The sequence below is a fragment of the Barbus barbus genome (genome assembly GCF_936440315.1).
Source record: "Barbus barbus genome assembly, chromosome: 48".
Classification (NCBI taxonomy): domain Eukaryota; kingdom Metazoa; phylum Chordata; class Actinopteri; order Cypriniformes; family Cyprinidae; genus Barbus; species Barbus barbus.
Window position 1 is genome coordinate 13,531,748 of NC_136726.1, and position 27,909 is coordinate 13,559,656.

General features: G+C 38.8%; 1 protein-coding gene across 1 annotated transcript; it reads right to left on the minus strand.

The window, feature by feature from the left end:
• Positions 1-26,413, minus strand: LOC306866493 (solute carrier family 45 member 3-like; the record flags this gene model as incomplete). Its single annotated transcript, XM_079411734.1, has 5 exons — positions 26,383-26,413; positions 5,755-6,098; positions 2,803-3,630; positions 754-1,019; positions 1-420 (listed from the first exon to the last, which is right to left on the minus strand). The coding sequence occupies exons 2-5, from the start codon at positions 5,900-5,902 to the stop codon at positions 1-3; spliced, it is 1,662 nt and encodes a 553-aa protein (XP_079267860.1). The 5' UTR covers positions 5,903-6,098; positions 26,383-26,413.
• Between the last annotated feature and the right edge of the window lie 1,496 nt (positions 26,414-27,909).

Consider the following 27,909-nt stretch of genomic DNA (forward strand, 5'->3'; position numbering starts at 1 on the left):
TCAACTTCTGAGGTCCTTTTGGTCAAAGATGATGTGGGTGGCGAAATAGATGCCAATGGCACCAAAGATGGCAGAGGAGATGATGTACGCAGTGACGGACTCTGTGAACTGGACGATCATGCCCATGAAGAGGGTAGGGAAGACCTGAGAGAGAAGGAAGGTGCTGTCCAGAATGGCAAAGTCTAGTCCCACCCCACGTTTCTCAAAATCCTCTGACTCCAGACCAAGGGGGGCACCGTTCTGATGCAGAGGTGGGTAATACTCTGGTTCATCACTACTGTAAGGAACATGCCCATTGGAAGTGCCACTCTTGTGGTTGAGATCTCCAGGGCCGTTGTCTAGTGTCAGACAAACAGAATCCCTTGTGATGGTGAATCCATTTTTGTGCATTTTTTTGGTTTCGCTGTTTTGCATGTACACCTGAAGGACGTTAGCGATGAGAAGCAAGTGAGACATATGAAACAAATTTATCTAGTTTTTATAATTTATCATTTTTGCCATGTTATTTATAGACACCACAAAGGCATGACAGTAAATGATAAGGTAAATATTGCAAGCTGGCTTCTAACTGACATGTGGTGCTTATTTGGTTTCTGCCAGTTCGAACTCGGCTTTTGTGATATATTTTAACATTGTTTTCCTTTCTAAAAATAGTGGAAAAAAAGTATTGTAAAACAATTTTGAGTCTATATATATGATGCAATTTTCTATACAAGAAAAGACAGAAAATATATGTAAGTATGAAATGCCTACCTTTTTTTCTTTGTGGTAGTGGCAGGTAAGCGTGTAAGGCAGTGTCTGCAGTGTGGCATAGGCAAAGCCAGTGAGGGCCGACATAGCTGTGACCAACAGGACACTCTTAGACAAGCAGATGACCAGAGCGGAGATGGTGAAGCACACCATGCTGCTCAGATAGACCGTCCTGGACCCAAAGAGACACACTAGTCTGCTCATGACCAGTGAGAAGAAGGTTGAGGTAGCACACTGCAAGAACAGGCCCAGGCTGCCCATACGGATACCTGCAGGGGTGATGTTAGAGAATTTCACATGAGAAACTGGTTGGTTCTGATTAGATAATTATAGATATGATTAGACATATTCGGATTCATTATCATTTAAAGAGGAGGTTGACTGTTTTGTTTTTCTAGGCTTGATTGTGTTTATGGGGTGCAGTCTAACGTGTTAATGTTTAGTTTTTTAAAAAACGCATTATTTTTCACATAATTTACCTTTATTCCACACCGCTTTGTCCCTTCTCCTGTAAATGCGCTGATCATATCCTGGTTTTATGAAGCCCCTCCCTCAGAAATACGCAATGGGCTCAGATTAGATTAGCTGGTCCAGTGTGTTGTGATTGGCTAAACCGCCTCTAGTGCGTGTCTATATGTCCCGCCCCTCGCCTCAGCGGCATGTGCTCCGGTTGTATTGTAAACAATGATGTCATCAGTATCACTTATCAATTTGAGCCCGATTGAGATGCAGAGGATATTAGTGAAGAGGATCGAGCAGAACCTGTGCAAGCACAGCTCTTAATGCTATGTTTTTTTGTTTGTTGTGGTCTCATACTTTTAGATAGGCTGTTATTTGTAAATGCTACCTCTTCTGTTAGCTTTTAATATATGGTTTTATCCTGATAAAAGCTTTAATACAGTACAGCAACTGCACGCATGTACACCATGTATAACGCTTCTCATAGCTATGTGAAAAATATTATTATTAAGCATAAAGTGTATAATTGGAACAGTTTATTGTTGGAGCTGAGCTGGTGATCTGAGAGAGAGAGAGATGCAGAGCAGGGCGACGCAAGGAACAGAATTAAGAACCGCTCCTTTAGAACATTGATTTTGAAACTTGTGAATACATTAGGATCCTTACAAGACAGAATTGCAATTCATATAGATTTTTACGTGCACCCCTAGTTTTCTCTTCCTCTTCTCTAAAGCAGCACAACATGGCTTTTGCTGCATGTTTCGGGGGCAGGGTTTATCTGGGTTTGTGACGTAACGGACCCGGGAAGTAGAAATTACCCGTTCATTTTCTGCTGTTCTGTAGCCACGGATTTGCAGGTCTTGTCTTTTCCTCCTACAGATGACTTGCAGGACCCTATTCGTTATTGCACTAAATTAGTTTTAATCATTTAACCACCACAGCGTCTTGTCTCCATTGGCAACACACACGATTCGTGTCGAATACAAGTGACGTCGCAGATAGGGGAGAGTGCAAGTGACATTGTAATTTAGTTTATTTTTTTTTGTCTTCACCACTTGGCTACTGTTGTAAAATTTTGAGCGATTCAAACAAAAAATAATCAATAAATAGAACAAAATAAAACAGACTGCAAGTGACATCTGTCGCGGAAGCGCAAGTGTCTGAGCGTGCAAGTACTGAGAGTGCAAGTGCAAGTCTGCAGCCAGACCCTATTGAAGCTGTTCGCCGAATGCACTGTGACAGCTAACCAATCACAACACATTTCGTATTTCAGATGACAGGCTTGTATTAATAGTGGAATGTTTATTTGCAAAGGCTAGCACTACTAATACAGGAGCTTGAGCTCTTGAAGCTCCACCCTCTTCTCCGGGAGCAACAGCTCATTTGCATTTAAAGCAACATACTCAAAATCAGGCGTTTGGGCTCATACCCTAAAAGTGGCAATTTTAACAAGCCTTAAAAAATTATCTGTGGGGTATTCTGAGCTAAAACGTCACATATATGCTCTGGGGACATCAGAGACTTATTTTACATCTTGTAAAAAGGGGCTTAATAGGTCCCCTTCAAGAAAGTAAATAGAAAGTAAATACTAACCTTCATCATAGCGTTGCCTGAGAGCGGTACCCGGAGCGGCGCTGGGAACTCCTTCGTACAATCCCTCGCCGACAAAATCTGTGTAGAAGAGCATGAAGGACATGACACCCATCCAGCTGCAGAGCTGCGCCAAACACAGCTGTCGCATGACACGCGGAACGTGGCAGTAGCTGCGATAAATGGCCGGTGTCATGGACCAGCAAGTCCTCAGCAGGCACATGAGTGGGCCAGACTTCAGTGTCCGCAGCTTACACTGAAACAGATAGCAGCACGAGCGTGGAAAACACCGTCCGGGCTCCGACAGCCCCGGTTCCACGGTGGACGAGGGCTCCTCGGACACTTTCATGGTCACTAACACGCTGACCACGAAGATGAGGATGAGGAGGGAGAACAAGCATTCAGCCTGACCACCCAGATAGAAGGAAAGGAGCCCACCACTCCAGTCCAGGGCGGGTAGCAAATAGCCTACGCAACCTCCAAGGCTTACCATGAAGGAGAACATAGCGAATGCCTGTCCGCAGTCATCCCGTTTACGGTAAAGGTCTGAGAGTAGCGCCTCCAGTGGCGTAAAGCACACCTGTCCGCAGAAGTCCAATAGGCCCACGCCTAGGATGAGCAGGCCCACCTGGAGAGGCTGGTTGCGGCGGGTGCTGCCCCAGCTCAGGTTGGTGGCCAACACGTCAGCATGTGGTATGATAAAAAGGGCTAGGAGAACTCCCAACGACAGCAGCCATATGAAGGGTCGCCGTCGGCCGTAGCTGCTGTTGCAGTGATCGCTGGCTGAGCCAATCAGGGGGATGAAGAGAAGTCCCAGGACAGGTCCAATACCTAATGAAAAAGTATATGAATATTAAACAAGAAACGATTTTTGCCATTGGAGACAACATGTCAGAAAATCACAGCCATGGCCTCTATCTTTTGCCTTCATCTTCAGCCTACTGTAATGCTGCCTGTAGTTTAAGGTGAGCAGTATCTGGCTCTGCTCCCTCGTCCCCACAGCTTTTCTAATTAAAGCAGATGACTCAGTGCACTGGTTGGGCACTGATTCCCATTTTGACTCATGTCTAGATCTTCAGCAGCTATTTTTATTCAAGTGCGTGGTGGAAAGATGACCTGAACATGCTCAAAATGCAATTAAAAGTTCACTGGAGTCAGTTTACTCAGTGCACATGGTACAAATCTTAATAGGTTTAATGGAAAAAGAATATAAAAACATTAATTAGTTGAAAGTATATTGTGAAAAATTGCATACATTTAACAGAAGAATTATTAATTATTACTATAAATCAAAATTGTTTAATAAGTAAAAAATTGAATGACCAATTATGTTGTTCATTCCTGCAAAGGCAAAGCTGAATTTTCAGCATCATTACTCCACTATTCAATATCACATGATCCTTCATAAATAACTCAAATATGCTGATTTGCTGCTAAAGAAATGTGTCTTGAAATGTTTATTAGCTGTGCTGAAAACAGTTGCTTAATATTTTCTAAGAATTCTTCTAAGAATAGGTAGTTCAAAAGTACAGCATTTATTTGAAATATAAATCTTTTGTAGCATTATAAATGCCTTTACCGTCACTTGTAATTAATTTTGTACTTGCTGAATAAAAGTATTTATTTCTTTTAAAAAAAATCTTACAGACCCCGCACTTTTGAACAGTAGAGTATATAGTGTTTTTGAGCCTAATTTATGAGGGGGGGGGGATTTAGCACTATGGCAATATTTGCAAACTCTCACATGCTACAAAACCACATTTCCGCAAGAGCTGTAAACCGGAAAATGGAAGCATGTGTGGAATATCACACCTAAAACAATTGTAAGGCAACTGCACTTAAGACACTGAGCAGGTATCGAAAAACCATGTGGAACTGCCTACCCTAAAGAGATTTATTTAACAATGTCGGTCAACTGCGCCTGTAAGTCAACACAAGCTGTTTTTTCCCCAAAGTGGAGGGAGAGTGGGCCTCAGCCCACTTCCTTTTAAAGGTGCCTTTGTACTGTTAACAACAGTTTGAGACAATTAATCATATGACTCTTTTATATACTACACAGTGCAATTCATTATAGTCATCCTAATTTTCTGTAATTTTAACTTAACCTAACTTAATTTTCTAAGTTTCTGTAGCTGCAATGGAAACCCATGGCTTTAACAAAACCAAGGTCATGGGTTTAAGTTCCATGGGGAAAAAAAACTTATACCTACAATGCACTGTTAGTCACAAACAACTCATAACATGAGCATCAATCTGGTCCAAAAAGCCCAGACTAAAGAAATGTACTTCTCAGGTCACCATAACATTACAATGAATAAAATGCCTCCAAACCCCACTCCATTAAGAAACAGTCCAACAAAACCTCTGGAATCACATACAACCACACACAAAAGCTTTTGAAAGCACTTCTAATGGCAACAACATTATGAGTTTATATAGCTTGTGAATGAAAATGAGCACAAAGGATCTTTCTTTGATTTCCACTGCAGCTGTTGACAAAGATAGCGGTGTGTAGTATGTATTAACACACCACACATCTTCTGACCGTCTGGTGCAAAATGTAAAAAGTGCATATTTAAATAACAGTCCACTGCACAAACCCAATAAATCTGAGAAAGAAGCTTCCGGCTCCAAGGCAGCCCATGATGACTATATTATCTGATGAAAGTCCAGAGGAAAGTCCCACAGAATTTGAACAGGATGCAGTAAAACTATACAAGCTTCCACAAAGCTGCTGACCCCTCGAGCCTCCGGGCCTCTTCCTGCAGTCCAGTGCCTTCCAATTAGCACCTGATTACCACCTGGATGGGGCAGCGAGTGATTTAGCCAGTAATTATGATAATGACCACCATTATAGGATCAACTCCTTAGTGGGAAACCACCTTGACTTGCTGGCCCTTCATTAACCAATCATAAACCCTAGTTCGACATTCCAAGGTTAGACTGAAACCTTACCCAAGACCATCGTCATGTACTGTTCCTCCACGCCAGCCTCCAGCAACAGAGGGGGCACGTAGGTGATCCCAGCCGCCACGCAGATCTCCAGGCCACACGTCAGTGAGTTGAGCAGGACCAGACGCCACTGAGACCTCCATCCAGTCATATTTACACAGGAAGGGTTCACCTTTCTCCCGTGCGTCGGTGTGAAAATTCTACTCAGTCTTCCAGGAGAAGGGGAAAGGCACAGGGTCAGGTGCCCAGGGACAAGGTGGGCGCATTGGGTGCGGGAGAGCAGAGATTCGGACTCCCAACAGGCTCAGATGAACTAGGGGATCCATTGTGTCTTCAGCATTCTTGATCTGAAAAGAAAAGACAAAAGGTATACATGATCTGTTTTTGTGGTGATCACTATAAAACACATTCCTGCAGATGTCGTTCTCTCCGTTCCTGACCCTCCGGCCATATTAAGGTCACCCTACCCGACAGCCCACCTTCCCCTCGCTCTGTCATTAGCTCGTTCACTCAGAGCTGATGCGACCAGGCCTCCTCACTGCAGTTGCCACCTCTAATTAGCAGCCTTTGTTCATGAAAAGCAACGATAATGAGTCAGATTTTTACAGTTTCCAGTGGAGAACAGTGCATTGAGAGAATTACTCTGTGGCTGCTTTTCGTTCACCGGGGGAAATTGTGCAATTATTAATTTTTTATGACTAATATCAGGATTTGTTTTCTTCAGCAGGTCATTCATGCTTATTCTGGAACATTCCAGTGGGAATAGAGTTTCAAACAATGATGGTTGTTGACTAGTCTAGGAGTCTGAATTGAAGTTTACAAGTAATTTAACTCTATTTGACATTTAGAATGTAAATACATTTTGCCACTCTAATGTTTAGAAATGGGCAAATATCAAGCACTAGATTAGTTTTAATTTCCATTTTTTAGCTGAATATTTTACTGGATGGATTGAACCTGAATCCATGTGTCTCAGGTTCAATCCATCCACTAAAATATTCAGCTAAAAAATGGAAATTAAAACTAATCTAGTGCTTGATATTTGCCCATTTCTAAACATTAGAGTGGCAAAATGTATTTACATTCTAAATGTCAAATACTATAAGAAATTAGTGTGAAAACATATGACAATCGGTTATTGGAAAATTACTGTACTTCTGTTCAATGTGTCACAAAACTATATAGAAGCCCATTTCTGCCACATAAGAAAACAATCATCCTTTGGTAAATTATAATTATGACATAAAAAGTCAAAATGATGGCATGGTAAATCATAGGCAAAAAGTAAAAAAAACCTTTGTATCATAATTTTGGCTTTTTATCTCACAATTATCAATTTTTATTTTTTTGTTATAGTTTTGACTTTTATATGAGTTATAATGTCATATTTTGACTTGTCATATAATTTAAATATTTGGTCTCATAATTATGACTGTCATATTTTTTACATTTTATGTAATCATTTTGATCTTGTCAATTACAAAAGCATAATTTACCAAAGCATGTTTTTTTGTTTTTTTTCCTGTGGCAGAAATTGGCTTCCATACAAAACAGTCCTTCTAAATGCATATTAATTAATAAGACAGCACTCTCTCTCTCTCTCTCTCTCTCTCTCTCTCTATATATATATATATATATATATATATATATTTGAAGAGTTCAGATGCAAAAGCCTCTAAGTGCCATCTGAAATTTTCTTCTAAAATGAGCATTTTTATAAGGTTCCTATATTTATGTTCAGTTATTTCACTTTAATTGCATAGAAAAGGACCTATACATTGCCATTAGAGTAAAATTACTGAACGTAAACATAGGAGTCTGATAAAATGCTAATTTTAGATGAAAATTTCAGATGGCACTTAGAGGTTTTTGCATCTGAACTCTTCATTTATTTATTATTATAAATAATAATATATATTACTAAAAGATACGTTTTTGTTGATTTTTGACGTTGGATGCCAAGTTGAAAAAAAAATTGGCCACAAGTTCATTAAAAGTATTTTTTTTTTAATTGATTCATCAGTCTTTATTGTTAGTTAGCATATGCACAGTCTCTTAAAAAAGGAAAAACTGAGCAGTACATTAAAATCTGATCAGTCACTGTTTCATAAATCACCTGAAAAGTCAATAAATCCATCTAATTAGATATCAAAATAACCATTAGTTACAACTGTTTATTTCATGCCAAGCTGTTCAGGTCTATCATCAAATCTGCTACAACATTTACCTCCACCAATGACTTCATCCACAACCCACCGTTCTTCTCCATACATGTACAAACAGAGTATCTCATATGAAATACAACACCAACGCACTCCCTCTCTGAATATCATTTCCTCCCACAACTCTCCTGGGCATGACATGTCAGTCAGGTGAAGGACGTCTTTTCTCAAAATGACACGAAACTTCCAACAACAAAAGCTTTTCACATTCTGACCTTGCAGAGAGAGGCTATTTGCTTTTCAAATGCATATAATTGTTGCTACAACACGAATGAGAGGCAAAGCGCAATAGAAAACATGACTAAAAACAGATTTCAACAAGAACAGACCATATTCGATCACTTACTTCTCTCTGAGCACTTCAGGTAACTTGATTTGCTTCAGAGTTGCTCTCAATAATGTTTAAAGTGCTGAAACTCTCTCTCGATTACATCAAGCTCTTCCTGAGCTCAGATATTACACCACGAGCGACGGCGACTTCTGCATCTCTGGCGCTGACTGTCACCCTGCCATCTGATTATGAGACATGTGTGAGAACACTCAGAGCAGCCGCCACCTTTCAGGAGGATGAAAAACAACCAGGTGCTAAATTCATATTTGGTGTTACATTCCTCCGTCTATGTGGGCCATCTGCTCAACGTTGGCAGATAGAAAGCATATCATCTCCATTTGAAGAATCTATAAGAAACTTTGCGGAAATTATTCAAATCTACAAGTTCATTTTGTATTTAAAGATTCATTAAACAGTTTTTTAAAATAGGGATATAATCAAGAGACCAAAACAAACCAAAAAATATAACAAAGACTTCATTAGCATTTGTTATTTCAGCACCATAGTGGACTTATTTTAAGTATTTAAATAAATAAGGAAAATGTTTAATCTAAATATAGAGGAGTCTAAACAGCTAGCGCCACTAAAAAAATGCACATTTTTGCATTAATGGTTCACTACATCGCTGGATCCCATCATACATGCACATGGATTCTCCTATCACTGCTACGCCGATGACACACAGCTCTATCTCTCTTTTCAACCAGATGACCCACCGGTAGCTGCACGGATCTCAGGCTGCCTGGCGGACATCTCGGCATGGATGAAAGAACATTACCTACAGCTCAACCTGGCAAAGACGGAACTTTCTCTACTGCATGACTTCACGATTCAGTTAGGCTCATCAATGATCACCCCATCAACTTCGGTCAGAAATCTTGGTGTAATCTTTGATGACCAGCTGACCTTCAAAGAGCACATTGCAAAGACTGCTCGATCCTGCAGGTTTGCACTACACAACATCAGAAAGATCAGGCCCTTTCTGACAAAGCATGCTGCGCAACTTCTTGTCCAGGCCCTTGTCGTTTCTAGACTGGACTACTGCAATGCTCTTCTGGCTGGTCTGCCATCAAACCTCTACAAATGATTCAGAATGCAGCGGCACGACTGATCTTCAACGAGCCCAAAAGAGCGCATGTTACACCTCTCTTCATCTCCTTGCACTGGCTACCAGTGGCAGCTCGCATCAAGTACAAGACTCTGATGCTTGCATACAGAACTACCACAGGCTCAGCACCCTCCTACTTCCACTCACTATTACGAACCTACATCCCCTCCAGAAGTCTGAGATCTGCTAGTGAGCGACGCCTTGTGGTACCATCACAGAGAGGCTCAAAATCACTCTCCAGAACATTCTCGTTCACCATTCCTGGCTGGTGGAATAATCTTCCCACCCCTATCCGGAACGCTGGATCCCTGGCAATCTTCAAGCAACAACTGAAAACTCATCTCTTTCGGCAGTACTTGACTTCATCCTAAACTCAAAAAAAAAAACTCTTTCCCTCTCTTTCTCTCCCTCCCTTACTAGCTTGTACTTATTTGAACAATGACTGAGACTTGGTGTTACGAGCACTTCCTCTGTCTGATTGCCTCTTCAAGATGAATCGCTTTTTGTGTTCCCCAATTGTAAGTCGCTTTGGATAAAAGCGTCTGCCAAATGACTAAATGTAAATGTAAGATTTTGTGAAGTTAAGAAATATCTAATAATGATCTCATCATAAAGTCCATTATTGGATGGTTAAAGAAAAAACAAGCACAATGCTTTGGCACAAAGCATATGGCAAAATGGGGCTCTGCAGACGCAACTATTTTACATCCATTCCTTCAGTCCTGAAAGGAGCCCATCAGGGGTCTATCCCAGTCCATCTCTGTAGGACCTCCACCCTGCGGTCCCAATGCCTAGACAACCCCCCTGCTTTTCACCCGTCCCTTGACGACTTCCCCCACCTCTATCCAGAACTAGCCCTCAAGGTCATCCTTATTGATGACTTTTCTAAAACTATTACAAAAGAGATGCACATTAATGCCTGTTTTCCCTGAGTCGTAGTTAATAGACTTTCTAATGTGGATGGGTTGAATTCTCTCAACATCTCCAACTCTCACCATAGTTCTGATATGGTTCGTTTTTAATTAATTAATAATTGGTGGCATAATTAATAATTAATAATCAGTGAACATCAAGTTTCATATTAATTCCCTTATATTTTAGTTACAGTTTTGTAGCTTGCAGGACCATTTTTTCTCCAAGCAAACCAAATTAGCAGAGCTTTGCTCCTAAATGAACCCTTATGAATCAGTTGAGTTGATTAATGATTCACTCGTAAAGGTGTTTACATCAAAGCTTTGCTCCTTAATGACTAAATGTTTTTTGAACAAATAGGTTGAGTGAATTCTTCTGAAAAAGACACTTGTTGCCATCTACTGGTGACCTGTAACCTACAGCAAGAATCAAGTACTAAAAAAACCTTCATTAATAATACACAAACTGACAATCTTTCTGAAACACACAGAGACAAGACGAGTAATAGTAACTGTAAAAAGTCAATTGACTCAAAACTAATCAACAACCAAGAAGTTAACACAATACATTTTAGGAATAATATTGTTATTTGGTTTGTTTTTCAACTCATTTTCAACTCAAGCCATTTTCAACTCTGAGCAACAAACAGTAGCTGTGTTTCGTTTCTAACTGAATCAGTGTTTCTGAACAATTTATTTGAGCTGAGTTGATTCAATGACTCACTCATAAAGATATCACATTTCATTCCTGAATGAGTCAGTGTTTATGAACAAATCAGTTAAATGGATCAATGACTCCCTCAAAAAGACAGTCACTCGTCACTCATTATTGTTAAAAAGCTTAGGATACATTTTCTACTGTATGACTAGTGTATCATTATGACTAACCTTGTATGAGTAAAGTTAAATCCAATCATTTAACTTCACTGACCATGTAAAGCAGGTCAGATTTATATGAATACCATCATTTGTAATGCATAGCATACATTTACTTTAAGTATTCTCAAATCAAAAATGATGATTTAAGCAAGTTTACAAAGTCAAAACAAACTGTTTTACTGACTAATTAACACAAGAGATTAAATAAAAGTATGAGCTTAACATTTAAATTTTGTTCTTTAAAAAAACAAGGTACGAGACTAGATTTTACTTTGGTAATCAACATTAGGCTATGCCACAGAACATTCTTTTTACGCAATGCAAACTAAGGTCAGCATGAAGGATTGTGTTACTCGAGTTAATTTCAGACCCTTGTTACCAATGGGAGAATTTGACATAATGAAAACTGACAATTCAAGGAGATGTTTCACTCATGAGGCATTAAAAGTGTAATCATGCCAGCAGTATCATGGTTCAGAGACACAGGGGAAGCTGGAAGTTATTAGCGGAGCTACCGTATAGAATTTAGAAGCATGTTTGGCATGCCTTAAATTATGTGTCAAATGAAAGCCACGTGTGTTTGCTTTAAACCTGGCGTGCCTTTACCGTGACATGAATCACGCTAAGCAAAGGCACCTGGTCAGCCAGCACTTTTACATCTTCAAACCATTCCATTATGTCTACTGATCACCGAAATGCACGTTTTTCATAAACATTCTCTAACTACCTGATCTGAAATGGTTTTAGCATTGTATACCAGGTTAAGGATCCTTTGACACCACCACTGTTCCTCTCACACACCACAATCCCGGACCTATTCAATAGCGCAAACCCCTCTGCCCCCGCAGATAAGCTTTAATGGCTCTGAAGGGCATTATTACCATACAAAACAGGCTTTGTGAGCATTGAGCCAATGTAAGTAACTTGATATACTGAGGAATCAAGCCCTTTCAGTTAAGCTTTTATCAAGTCTTAAGAGTCTTAGAAACACCCTTAACAACAGCCCGAGTGTCTGAGCTGAAAGCCGAGGAGAGCATTTCTCCAGAGTGACATCAGAACCACAAGCAACAGTGGACGTCCAACCAAAAACCTCAGATGATGTTCAACATGGTTTGGCTGGAAAAATGAGATGAGATCGAGGCGGCAGTGGAGCTCTAATCCCACAATTCAACATTCCACTTTGACAAGCTATTTAGCAGTCGACTGAATATCTCAGACTTTGTCTTGGACTCCTTCCTAATGAACCCTGGTCTTGATTGTAGAGAAGGTCCCAGCATAATTCTTCTCTTAACTGAAATCACACGACTGTGGGTGCATAAATCTTATCCTAGCATCCGTTAAGGCCAAAGTATACTTCACTTTTTACATGTACTCGGGGGACAGCGTACAGAGCGTGTGATGTGATTTTCGTCATCAGAATAGTACACACACCGCCAGATTTTTGTAACCGCATGTACTTTGTATGCGCAGGTTGCACATGCACATTTAATTCTCTTGCAGTAATTAGTTTATCCGCAAGGTGGCAACCCTGCTGTGGAGGTATCGATTCACAAGGTAGCCGAAGCAAAACTGCATAAACAGAACAAACCGGAATGCGGGTTAGCTACAGCGACAATGGAGGCCTTCATAGACAAGAGATTGTGCAAAGAGGTTAGAAAATACCCTCATTTGTACAACTGTAGCATGAAAGAACACAAAGCTATTTACATGGGTTTTAACTCGTGGCGAGAGATTGCGCAAACACTGGCCCCGTTAGGCCAGGAGAGGTATTTCAATTTGGCGCAAAGCGCATGCGTCGAACGTCTGTGTACACGTACGAGTCAAATGAAGTATACTTTGCAAGGCTGTGCATACGACTGTACGCGTACGCTAACGTACGTGTAAAAAAAGAAGTATACTTTGGCCTTTAGCGTGACCCCTGACCTCTTGGTCCCGATCATATGATAAACCTTCCCTCAAAGACACACAGCAGTTTGACATTTTGTTCTCACGTTGTTCAATAAAACATCTGGATTATAAGAATATTAAAAACATAGTAAAATTTTAAGTTAAAATGTTATAAAGTTTAATGGTTGAAAGATTAATATGGTATAGTAATAAAAAATGGTGAATTAACTTCTCAAAAGTCAGATATTTGCTGATGATCAGCATATATATCACTACGATTCGTTTCCATGACTAAGTTCAAATAGTCAATTATAATTAATCGATTCAGAATTTAATGTTTTGTCCTATGCAAGCATCTTACATGTAGTAAAATGTTATAGTAAAATATATATAAATGTTTTTGTTTATTTCTATTTTTTACTTAATGTGTACATGAAAATGTATATGTCATTTTCCTTGTTACTTTAGCAGTGTAGTAAAAACATGCCATGATTATTTTTACATACTGTACCTCCTGCACTCAGCTGCATATCATGGTTCTTCTGATTGAATTTAATCATCATTTCAGTTCATTTTAGAACAAATACAGAATTGTCAAGATATACTTAATATCGTCAACAATGCATTGCAAAAGCAAGAGGTTGTCTTCACTGAACTGCAAGATCCCACACTTTCTCGCCCAACGGTATCAGATTCAGGTGCGGACACACAATCTGCCGAGGCTGTTCACACTCAGGCTTTATGCAGCTCCCGGGAGAGGAGTGCTGAGTTATCTGATAGACACTGGATACAGAAAGACACTTATCAGGTCAAAAGAGAGAGGAATGTGGGCTGCCCATGACCTGAGAGACACAATAAAGCAAGCTCTGATCCTCTCTAATGGAGTACTATGAAATTACCGGAAAGTTCTGGAAAGGACGGACTTATAAAATAACTATATGACTCATTTTTATTTATATTTTAAATTTGAGATCTACGTCTGTGTGTGTATGTGTGTGTATAAACACACATTATTCATTTTTAATTAAAAAATATGTAAAATATTTTATTTTACAAAAATAAATGATCTCATCTCATTTCCCTAGCTAAAAAACCCTGCAATAATGGCCCATATCAGGTTAAACTGCGTATAAGGACAGGCCTTTCTCACACCTCTACCTCCCAACCCTGAGGCCAAAATCATCTACAACCATCCCCAACCTTGCCTCAACACCAAAACCTAACCTTCACATTAATGCACTATAAATATGTTGGCCAAATTTAAAGTTTTTGTCCATACAGTGGGAAAAAAATAAAAATCTGTACCACATTTACTTTCATTGTATAGGCACAAACAAACTAAGACAGGACAGTCATACAGGTTTGGAAACAATCATCCTGGCTTAGCCAAGATGGCACCGCTGATGGCAGCTATTATGCGTTGCTCTCCAGTGTTTGTACTGTTTTTGTTTGTTTTTCAAATACGATCAGTTTTACCAGGGATGACCTGCTGAACATTCGGCAGAGCACACCACAAAATCTTTTACCGGATTTTGATTTTTCAGACGTTTTGCTGGACATTGTAGTTGGCGGAGCCGTAGCTCTGGTCAAACGCTAGAGGAGGTACAGGCGCTCGTGAAGCTTCGTCAGCGCGGATTTCGAACGGCATTGCCTAGCATCCATCTGGCGAATCTCCACTCTCTACCCAACAAAATGGATGAACTCCTTCTGCTCTCCCGGACAAACAAGGATTTTTCTAACTCTGCTGCCCTGTGTTTCACGGAAACCTGGCTAAATGGCAACATAACGGACAGCGCAAATTATCTGCCTAATTACCAGCTGATCAGAGCAGATCGCGATGCGGAATCAACGGGGAAATTGCGCAGCGGCGGGATGTGCTTTTACATCAATGAGAGGTGGTGTACAGATGTAACTGTGTTAAAGAAGATGTGCTGTTTAGATCTAGAAACACTCTTCATTAACTGCAAGCCGCTCTACTCGCCGCAGGATTTCTTCTCGTTCATTCTCTTGAGTGTCTACATTCCACCGCAAGCGCGCGTGAGCACAGCTTTACAGAAACTTGCTGATATGATCACAGACACAGAACAACAACACCCGGACTCTGTTTTAATCATTCTCTGGGACTTTAATAAAGCAAATCTGTTACATGTCCCACCAGAGACAGTAATATATTGGATCACTGTTACACAACAATAAAGGACGCATATCACTCGGTTCCACGAGCAGCTTTAGGACTCTCTGATCACTGTTTGGTTCATCTTATTCCGACCTACAGGCAGAAACTTAAATCTGCAAAGCCTGTATTAAGATCTGTTAAAAGATGGACTAATGAAACAGAGCGGGTTTTACAAGCCTGATTCTCTCTCACTGATTGGTCTGTTTTTGAAGCTGCTGCCATCGATCTGGATGAGCTCACAGAGACTGTAACATCTTATATCAGTTTCTGTGAGGATATGTGCATTCCTAACAGGCCTCATCTAATCTACAACAACGACAAACCATGGTTCAATGCAAAACTCAGACAGCTCCGTCAGGCCAAAGATGATGCTTACAGAAAAGGGGATAAAGTTTTGTACAAACAGGCCAAATACACACTGGAAAAGGAGATCAGAGTGGCAAAGAGGAATTATTCTGACAAGCTAAGGAACAAATTATCTTCCAGTGATCCTGCTTCAGTGTGGATAGGAATGAAGGATATCACCAGTTACAAGTCACCATCCCCCAGCACTGTGGAGAATCAACACCTGGCAGACGACTTGAACGAGTTTTATTGTCGTTTTGAAAATCACCCCACATCCGCCCTGAACACCTCAGACCTCAGAAGACTACGGAGAGTAGTCCGGACTGCTGAGCGAATCATTGGTGCAACCCTCCCCACTCTCCAAGATCTGTACTTATCCAGAGTGAGCAAAAGGGCTGGTAAAATCACTCTGGAGCCCTCACATCCAGCACACTCCCTCTTTGAACTGTTACCGTCTGGTCGACGCTACAGAGCTCTGAGCACCAGAACGACCAGACACAGGAACAGTTTCTTCCCTCAGGCAATCCATCTCATGAACACTCAACAATAAACGTGGAACACACAACTATAATACATTATCTATTCACCACACTCAATTATTTTATTTTTATTTTCTCATTTCTAATTTGCACATACTTGACCTGTACATAAATAGTTGTCTATATTATATATCGTGTTTTTGCTGCGTTGTACATTGCCTATTTGGATATTATTCTTTTATTATCTGTGTCCTGTCCTGTTGCTGTCTCTCTGTTGCACTGTGGAGCTTCTGTCACTACAACAAATTCTTTGTATGTGTAAACATACTTGGCCAATAAAGCTCATTCTGCTATTCATTTTCGGGTGAATTATACCTTTAAATTAAGATGCATGACTCAATGTAGCTACAATGAACAGGTACAGTTATTGCACTATTTGGTGAAGAAATACAAAACAACTAAAATGTCACAAGTATCGTCAATCAAGGGTAATTGATTACTTACTTCACAAAAAAACCTTTGTGATTGAGACCGTGTGTGGTACATCTTTGGCTGAGTGCTAATGTTCCTCCCTATGGGTCATCTTTATTGCAATGACTAAGGACTAAGTTTAGTGCCTTCTATCTTTGGTTCATTAAATAGTGATTATGTTAGTACAAGGAATGATGAAATTTTCTGAGAAGACGATACACACTCCCAGTTACTGAGGGAAAAACAGCCTGTAGGCCTGTTTATTACTATGAGTCAGTCGATCTGTTGGATATAATGTATGAGTAAAAAACACTGGGACTGTTGTTCAAGCATTATCTCAAAAAAAGCCCAATAATTTCCCTTGTATCACCCTGAAGGGGTTATTTCGTAATTGATTACATAAATAAATAAAGTACTAACTAAGAAGTGAGAATAGAAAAGAAAGTCTGGTCCAGGGGCCTCGTGTAAAACTCTCTGTTGATTTCATCATAAAATTGTACGTAGGCACAAAAGCTAGATTTGAGAATAAGAGCAAAAATCCCTTTATAAATCCCAGTCAGGGGAAGATTGTCCGTACGTGCATCTCCACCCCGTCTCCTCCCAGAAATCACCATATATGGAGCTTAAAACGACTAGTTTTACTATGCATAACCTCATCTGCATATAATTTTCATGCACATTCCCATCCACGTGACACCATGTTTAACACCGTCAAAGGTACAAGACATTAAGGAAATATGAGATACGGACTAAATACCATTTGTGCCACATGAATTTTTATTGCCAAAATCATCCAGGATGTTTTAGAATTAGTTCTGTACAGACCACTCCCACGAGAGTTGATTGACAAGACCGACTTACCTTAGACCCGCCCTGAGTGAGCTGAGAGCTGTCTGCCTCCGGTGCAGGGGAAGACAAGATGTCTCTGATTAAGCGATTTAATTGTTTAGTTGTTGGATGTAATAATGAATATAGAAGTAATCATTAACTCCCGACATCTGAGCCGCTGAAGATGCAGAGGATTAACGTTAATTTTGCTTTGAAGTGAATGCGCCGATCCTCGATCTACATAAACGTGTCTATGTTCACCCGAATCATTCGTGATCCAGCTTTATCTACAGAAGTGAGTATAAGGGTTTTTATTAATCTTTCAAAATCGCCTTTCCTAATAATGTGCTAGTTAGCCAGTTTCTCAGCTGAAGTTTAGTATGCTCCATAGATATATATATACCTAGATGCCTCATTATGATCTGTTTCTATGGGCTTGATTATTATGGTGAATGTGAGATCTGGAGCGGCCGAATAGGAAATCTACACATATCTATGGTCTGCTCGTCACTCCACAGAAGAGAGGGGCGGAGTCAGCAGAGCTCACTATAGGATTTAAAGAAACATGGACTAGATCAGCGTGCTGAAGAAAGAGCTGATTTTGACAGGGTAAAGAAGTGTTTTTTACACTACCATTGAGAAATTTTAACCACAGTATGTTACAGACCTTTCATTAAGACCCTAAAGAATCATATCAACTTGTGTAAAATGGGCATCCGATGACCCCTTTAAAACATTGCATGCCACAGGAAAAGTGATTAAGCGCATCAACTACAAATGTCTAAATTCATATAATTTTGGTTTAACTTCTGTGTAATGACTTTGTTATTTCAGTGCTTATCTCTATTGATGAGAGTGGAATATTTCATGTAAATGTGTATATCGAAATGAAAACATTACGCACAGTCAAGAGCATCCGTACGGTGCGCACATATTTACGCTAAGTTTCTTTTTTATAAATCCAGATATGTGCTTGGAAAACAGCGTACGCACAAAATGGGCATAGAAATGTTTATACATGAGGCCCCAGGTCTGTATGTTTTTTGATTCACTAAAAAGAGCAGCCTCACTAGATTCATTCATTCTGGAATCAGATTATACTGTTTGCGCCGTTTTTTTGTTGTTGTTGTTTTTTTATTAATTTAAAAGGACTGCCACACTAGATTTATTTCATCTGGAGTCAGGCTACATTGTGTGTGCTTTGTTTTTTGTTTTTGTTTCTTTGATTGACTTTTTGGAAAGTTTCAGGAAATTTACCGGACATTTTCCACCCCTTTGCAACCCTACTCATAAGAGTCAGTTCATTTGACAGTCTGAATACAGAAAGCTATAATTACCCAATCAAAATTAAATATTTCAGCAAGTCACAAAATCATGGTCAGTAGTCAGTACCTCTATAATTTAAAGATCTATGTGAGTCATGTAAGAATAGACATTCACCAAATGAGTCATAGTAAAACAGGTACTACTGAGCAGAATTAAAACGCCTCTCAAGATATATCAAAAGCTTCTTCAGTCTACTGTAGACAGCAGTCTATCAAAATTATTGCCCATTCTAATAAAAAAAATAATTAATATAATCAAAAAATCCCAATTTAGATGAAGTTTTCGTATAGGGAACAGAACAAATGGTGCCACAGTAGCACAGTTTGCAGGCATTCCCGGGTGTAAAATTCCGTCACACAGGAGATTGTGCAGGCAATTTTTATTGCCTGCACCTCTTAAAACTCACCTGGTCTATTCTTTAAAAGTGAAGTGAAGTGACATACTGCCAAGTATGGTGACCCATACTCGGAATTCGTGCTCTGCATTTAACCCATCCAATGTGCACACACACACAGCAGTGAACACACACACAGCAGTGAACACACACACCCGGAGCAGTGGACAGCCTTTTTATGCTGCGGTGCCCAGGGAGCATTTGGGGGTTCCGTGCCTTGCTCAAGGGGACCTCAGTCGTGGTATTGAGGGTGGAGAGAACGGACATTCACTCCCCCCACCTACAATTCCTGCCGGCCCGAGACTCGAACCCGCAACCTTTGGATTACAAGTCCGACTCTCTAACCATTAGGCCACGACTTCCATGTCATTCTTGTAGATGTTTATGTCATGGTTTTGGAAACAGCTGAACTCTCAGTGTAAAGTTCTTTTCAAGTAGAAATTCCAGATGAAAAGGCACTGGAATATAGCTTGGGTGTGGATGTGTTCAGTCTAAAAGACACGCATAAGGCACTCAAACACTCACTAAATCAACAAAACATGGAGACGCTCCACCAAAAAACATTTATGGCACAACAATAGCCAAGCTGAAATGATCATCAAAGCACATGGCCATACTGACTTAAATCACAGTTTATCCTTTCAAAGAGTTCAGTGCGTCTCAGATATCAAAGGTCCTTCTATCCTTTTCACTACATGAAAGAGACCTTCTCCCCCAACCCATATTTAATCACTGTCGCTCAGACACTGAGTTACTTGAAAGGACAGTAAATCACAAACTTTCATTTCATCCCCTTCCTTTTTTCATAACTTGGGGTTTTCTGGCATATACAGAATCTGTTTATTCAACCAAAGCATCAGTGTTTATATACGAGGCTCTTCTCCCACCCTTCAATCCATGTGGCTTTTCTCTACCAACATCTGGTCTTATCACCATGGGAAAATGACTCGAGACGAGTCTCATTTATCCTGTCCTCAGGGCCCCATGTAAACCATTGTGATTTTGACCTGATACTCTGCATAAAAGTATTTCTTGCTATTAGAAAAATAGCTTAGCTTTGGGGCCTCCACTGTAGACATTAAATCTGTTGAGGCTTTTTTGCGACCCGTAATGAGGCCTCCATGAAAACACTCTGAGAAAAGGTTCTAAATTGAATTATGCACAAAATGGACGTTTAAGATGCAAAACGTCTAGCAGTCATGTTGCTGATGAGCTGCAGAGGCACATTAAACAGTTCTAAGTTACAAACAAATCCTTAAATATAGCTTTTAAAAGCCCCAGGAAAGCATTCATGATGATAGGTTTGCAAACCTTGACTCATTTTTCTTTAGAACCAAAAACAAACAGTTGATACAATGGAAAGACCTAGATTGCATTGCCTACGAATATCAGTCGGTCTCGTGCAGGGTTCAAAAATCAGGATTTTCTGCTGGCAAGGCACAATATAGATATATTTACAGTTGAAGTCAAAACTTTACATACACCTTTCAGAATCTGCAAAATGTTAATTATTTTACCAAAGTAAGAGGGATCATACAAAATGCATGTTATTGTTTATTTAGTACTGACCTGAATAAGATATTTCACATAAAAGATGTTTACATATTGTCCACAAGAGAAAATAATAGTTGAATTTATAAAAATGACCCCGTTCAAAAGTTTACATACACTTGATTCTTAATACTGTGTTGTTCCCTGAACGATCCAAAGCTGTGGTTTTTTTGTTTAGTGATAGTTGTTCATGAGCCCCTTGTTTGTCCTGAACCGTTCAACTGCCTGCTGTTCTTCAGAAAAATCCTTCAGGTCCCACAAATTCTTTGGTTTTCCACCATTTTTGTGTATTTGAACCCTTTCCAACAATGACTACTTGATTTTGAGATTCATCTTTCCACACTGAGGACAACTGAGGGACTCATTTGCAACTATTACAGAGAGTTCAAACGCTCACTGATGCTCCAGAAGGAAAAAGGGGGGGACTGATATGTTCTCAGAATTGCGAGTTTATATCTCAGAATTATGACTTTTTAACTCGCAATTGCGAGTTTATATCACGCGATTCTGAGAAAAAAAAAAGTCAGCTGTCAGCTGTCATTCCTTGAGAAATATAACTTTCCGCTCATGTCCACTGCAGTCATAGCCTTCACGTTCTTTTCTATCTAGCTAGCTAAATATGTTTAACGTGTGAATTCTTGCTAAATATGCAGTTATATCACGGGTTGTTGGCATGAATTGTACTCGTGATGGATCGCTCTTGGAGCGAGTGAAAACCACGACGCTCCGACTTTTAAAAAAATCCGCTCCTTGCTCAATTCAAAATCACACATCTCCACTCACATACTCTGATTGTTAGTAACTGTTGCTGTCATGACAGATCTATTTCAGAACCAGCCGCTATCAAAATAATCTGGCTACGGGCGCGGGCCAGATATTATTGCTGGCGGGCCAGTTTTGGCCCGCGGGCCGCCTGTTTCCAACCACTGATCTATGTAAATACTTCATAAACAGACTTTATTAACTGATGGTTGTCACTATAAAATGTCTAATAACTTATTTTAACAGCTTTAAGATGACAAAATTGAGACATAACAATAGTTTATGGCCAAAGATGAAAGAGGCAAGTCGTCCATCAGAAACCTGTTAAACTGTGAACAGATTTTTGAAACACCAGGCATCATACACTTAACGACTTTGTAAATAGTCACAAAGGAAAACTGGCCATCCTACACTAAACAACTGAGGATCACACACTAGCAGATTTTAAATTCCTTCCGATCACAACAAACTTTTTGAAATTTTTGAATATGTGTTATTTAGCTGAACGTGGACTAGTCTTGATGTTGCAGTGTTCGTAAATGACACTTCACTATGAATATATAACTGATCAAATTGAATGCCCTGTTGCTTGATTTTAGTGTTTAGTTTTTTTGTGTTTTTTTTATTTTTTATTAACTTTGTACCTTCAAATAAAAGATTTTTCAATTATTCTTTCAAAAGGCTTTTTAAAATAAACAAGAATTTTTAATAAAGCATGATGTGAGCTTAATGGGAACAGGGGTGTGCTTAAAGAGTACACAAATGTACCCATTAAGCATAGCCAGACTTTTTGTATTTAATGATGTATATCTTAATCAAAATTCTTTTGTCATTTAAAATTAAATTACATATTTTTATGTGAGAGATTAATATTTTTTAACATAACTTGTGCACTAACAATGTCTCAATGTAGATTTTGGCAGATTATCTATCTATCGATCTTATTCAGGTCACTAAATAAACAATAACATGCATTTTGTATGATCCCTCTTATTTTGCAGATTCTGAAAGGTGTATGTAAAGTTTTGACTTCAACTGTATGTATGTATGTATGTTTATATATATATATATATATATATATATATATATGTATATGTATATGTATGTAGCGAGAGAGAGAGAGAGAGAGAAATTCAAAATGACAGTAAAGTTTCTGTTTCAAATAAATGCTGTTCTTTTGAACTTTCTATTCTGAATCCTAAAAAAAATATTAAGAATCACAACCATTTTCAATCTTTCTTGAGCACCAAAATATCATATTAGAATGATTTCTGAAGTATCATGTGACACTGCAGACTGTAGTTATGATGCTGAAAATTTGGCTTTGCATCACAGGAATTACAATTTATATTATATTAAAATAGAAATCAGTTCTTTAAAATTGTAATAATATTTCACAATACTCTTTTTACCTATATTTTTAATAAAATAAATTGCAATTTTGGTAAGCATTTTCTATTTATATTACATTTATATAAAAATATACATAATACATTTATATAAATTCACACACTTTTACTGAAAAACAATGTTAGACATTACTATCTTCTCTAAGGCGATTTGTTCAAGCACATACAAAAAATCTTTGTCGTAGTTTCTTGTCAGTTGTTGTGACTATACCAAACAGCATCTTTTCAAAGGATTCCAAAAATATCCTATGTACAAGGCTTCAACTCCCCAGTTCTTTGTAATAAAAGTTCTTTGAGACCACGTACGCAGAGGCAGAAAATAAACAGTTGGTAGAGCGATGTTGAAACCCAGTGTTCCCACATTCTGTGTCAGTACTCAAGAGGCTTCCATCACTATTGTCATCTTGCCTTCATGTTATTCTACAAGTGGGAGGGTGACATGACTGAAGAAAGCTACATATGAATCCCAAATTAATGTCCTTCAAATCATTCTTGCTGTTTTACACAAGATGGGTCATGACGAGAGGTTTGCCGGTATTCTTTGGACGATGGGCAAATAAAACCATTTGTACCGCACTGCCTCAGGCATGCAGTGCAAAGTGTTTCATCACAAAATCTACATTCACCACCATTGTCTTGAAGTCCTAAGAATACACCACATCAGAGTATACATTTCATTTTCTAACTTGAGCAGACATCACTACTTCAGCCTGGACTTCGCTGGCAGCTCCAATTATTTACTGAAATCCAGTCCAGCAAACATTAAAGGAATGAACAACTTGAAAGGAATAAACTGAACCAAGAGAATGGAAGGTGACTTTCCAAAGCTGGTTGGCGGCCATCCGAATCCTGCAAACTTGGCCCTTTGGTGTAGACATGGAGACATCATTCACCTTAAGCCAGCTGGCAATAGTTCTGTATTACAGGTTAGTGGTGTAAACTCCGACCTTGAGGTGAAGGGAGGCTTTCTGGAATGCATTTGTGTCTTTTAACGGCAATTTGAGCTCCATCAAGAGTTTATAAAACTAGTTGAGTCACAAGGCGAGCTACAGTAGCTTAATTAGCTAAATTCCAGAAGTCAACTGCTTCTCTTCTGTTGAGATATTATAGGGTAACTAGAACCGGGTGACTGGAACACTGACTGGATATACTGAGGACAGCTCAATATGCAAAAGGACCAACATATAATCTGAAGCAGTCCATTTGGCCTTGAGTTTCAGACAAATTTATTTATTTATTTTTCCTTGGGATCATTTAAATGTCAGAAAAACTTTGCATTATGATTATTATTACAATTACAAATACAAAGCATGTGCTATTATTTTAACAATTATTATTAAAAAATATTATTTATTACATTTAAATTTTTTCTTACAGTCATTTAGATTGCAAAACTACTTTTCACAATAACAACAACTATTATTATTATTATTATTATTACTACTACTACATTTCATAAAAAATTCTTAGTCATTTAGATTGCAAAATAACTTATTATTATTACATTATTATTATGGTCTATTTTGCAATGAGTTCCATATTACTTTTTTCTTATGATCATTTAAATTGCAGAATAACTTTGCGTTATAATATTAGTATTAATAATACTTATTATAAATACTGTATATAAATATATGTAATGTAAAATAACAAATACTAATTAGTATTATGAAAAGTTGTAATAATAATAATAAGTCACTTTTACATTTTACTACTTTATTTAATAACAACAATAATAATTTTAGTTATTTTAAGTTATATGTGCAGACAAATAATAATAATTATTATTATTATTGTTGTTGTTATATGTCTGCACATATAACTTAAAATAACAAATTATTATTGTTGTTGTTATTATACAAAGCAGTAAAATGTAAAAGTGACTCAAATAAATCAGAGGATCACCATTTAACCTTCAACCAAGGTTAACCTTCAACCAAAATGTGTTCTCTTGCACAGCGGTAAAGGTGCTTCAGTATAGTCTATACAGTCTAGAGGGCTGAAAGAGGAGCATGTGTAATTAAGAAAACAAAATGCCTTGACTGGCATAAGAGGCTCTGCAGGTTGCGTGATCTGATCCGCTGTTGTGTAGTATTAGTCAAGCTGAGTACAGCTGGCATGGCAAGGGAATTTCGGGTGAGGAACATTTCTTAAGGAAGTAGCAGATGCACCCTGTTAGTGCTGGATCTCAAGCCCTAAAGCATCTTTATGGTCAGCTAAACTTAATGAAAAACAAATCTTATTAAATTAGGTTTGTCTGTCTGGTATAAAAGAAACATAGCAGAGGCACACTCCACTCTCCCACAGAGAAATGAGCTTTCAAATGTGTCATTTTCTGTTTATTAAATAGTTTCAGGCGAACAATGTCAAGCTATAAATAAATACTTGTCTAGACTCCCCATAAATATTGTCTAGCTGTCAGCAGTGACTCACAATAACTGTGCTGGTGGATGGAAATGTGACCAAATATAACCACCTTTGCAGCTTCAGTTCAAAATATGAACATGTTTGCAACATAACATGTTTGTTCAGTATCTTGCATTTGGTACTAATAGACATTCACTAAAACAATGGCTGTTTCTCAAATCCTCTTTCCAGGTGCTGACTAATCTAACCGATTTAATAAACAATTCAGCGATTCTTTATATTATTATAGTGGTATAGCTACTACACGCTTAAAATGTTCCAATAAAGGCAAATGCACATATTGTTGTTCATTACATTATCAATTTGGATTAAAATAGGATTAAAAGAGTAACCTGGATCATTATGAGTCGAATATATTCGAATAAGACGGCTCTCGGTTCGAGTGTAAAGACAGTCCTTGGTTCGTTCAGAATCTTTTAGTTCCTTAAACGCGAGACTCTAAAAGAGATGATCGTTCAGAGCTTAAAAAACGCTCTTTAATACGCCGAAATATGCCTATGAAGCCCAAAAATGCTGTCTAGGCAGGCAGCTCGCTATATTTTGAGACACAGCCAAAACATGAGGCAGAGACTAAACAAAGTCTTCAAATACTTAAGTATGTACCTCCCCCACAGCCATGTGTCAAAACAGCAGGGGTTTCACCAAATGTTTACAGCTTTAGAAATGCTTCATTTGGGGGGAAAAAAAAAAAATCGACTAATTGTTAACCAGTCGATGCCACCCTGGCACTTGGCAGTGGCACCCCATACAAATATAATGGAAACGCAGAGTAGGCTACAAGAAGTTTAAGAGTTTAAATGAGTCAAGCTTTAAATGTTAAACTTCCCAAATAAGCAAACCAGCTGTCTGTTTCTACAGTAATAAAAATAAGCTAAATTAAACTTCATGCAAACAACGCTATGTGTTTGTATAACGGTACAAACATGTTTGCTGTTCTCTTCTCCAGTGATTTTACGCGGCGCGAGCGTTATCATGCAGGAAGCGGAAGTTATTTTGATTCAATGAACAAGTTTCTTGCGTTTATCACTCAGTCGGAAACCTCTCTTAGCTCGACCACGTCAATGGGTCTAAGTAAAGCTCATATATAGTATATAAACACGTATATACAGAAGGGAACAGACTGACCTTATCTTCCAGACGCGGCTCTCGTGTGTCCGCTCGCCTCCACGGACGCTCCGCTGCTTCCCAACTTTGTGGGAAGGACTCAGTGACGTGCTGAAATTATCCGGGAAAAAAGGCATGAATCACTGCTCGGACCAGGGAGGTGTAGAGGATGGGTTAAATCCGCGCATTGAGCTCGGGTCAACCACCAAAGAAGAGAAAAAAGTGCACGGAATTTCACTTTGTTCTCCGTTTTGAGAGCCACATCCGTACTTTACTTTAGACACAGGGGCCGTTTTCATTCAAATTCCTGAGTTTAAAATTTTACTTATTTTCAACAAAATAATTGCGTTTCTATTAAATCTATCTATCTATCTATCTATCTATCTATCTATCTATCTATCTATCTATCTATCTATCTATCTATCTATCTGTCCGTCCATCCGTCTGTCAGTCTATCCATCTATCTATCTATCTATCTGTCCGTCTTTATCTAGAATGCTGGGTAGTGGCCGAATGGGATTATGTAATCAGATTCCAAAAATTAATTTATAATTAGATTATATTACATTTTAAAATACTTGTAAGCAGACTACAGTTATTTAATTGATTACATGATTACATATTATTCACACAATAGCAATCGATTATTCATCATTTATTGGTTTTCCCTAATTCCTATTTTTCATTTTTTACATTTAAAACAAATTTTATTTTATAATTAGCTTTTCATTAAACTGAAAGACCTGCAGTTCCGTCATAAACTCCAGTTTATCTTATTGAAATCAATGTCAAAAGTATTCTATCTATCTATGCCCTAGCAACCAGCTAGAACACTACAAGAAAGCTACATTTAGATAAGAATATTTTTATTGTGCTGTCTTCTTATGTTGGTCTCTGAGAGGAGGAGCTGTTACTGCAGACATGCATACATAACAGAACAGTCCATGCTACTATCAGATCCCATGAGGAATATCTGGGCCTCGCTTATACTGCTGTTCAAATGGCATATCGCAGAAAACTATGTTATTAAATTGAGTGTCAGCTTCTTTTGACAACTTAATCACCAGGAGAATAAACTTTCCAATTATTGTTTGTACCCTTTTGTGTATAGACGACACATGACAGTGTGCAGATGATAAGCTCTAATTAAAACCAACACATCCTACACTCATGATACAAACAGGAGAAGGCAGTCCATCAGGCAGGGCATTCAATGTTTCGGCCTGGCTGAATAAACAGTGCTCTGTCAGGCACAGTTGTTGGATGGTAAGAGCTCAGATGGCTAAAGAGCAGGGCTGTGACGTTAAAACAGCAAGTGAAGAGGGGGAGGTGGTTGTGCTATAGATGGGCCTGCTGCTGAGCCTGCACCTTTGTCCCCTTCCCCAGGCAGGGGTAACCAGAGACCAGATTCCGCCACTAACTGATACCAAGAATGGGAGACATTTGGTGACACATTTCCTTAGCACAAGCTCTCTGAGTTGAGCGCCAATGACAGCGAGACTACAGGGCCATTAGGGACTGATTGAGTTCACTTTGCTACGGACAGCA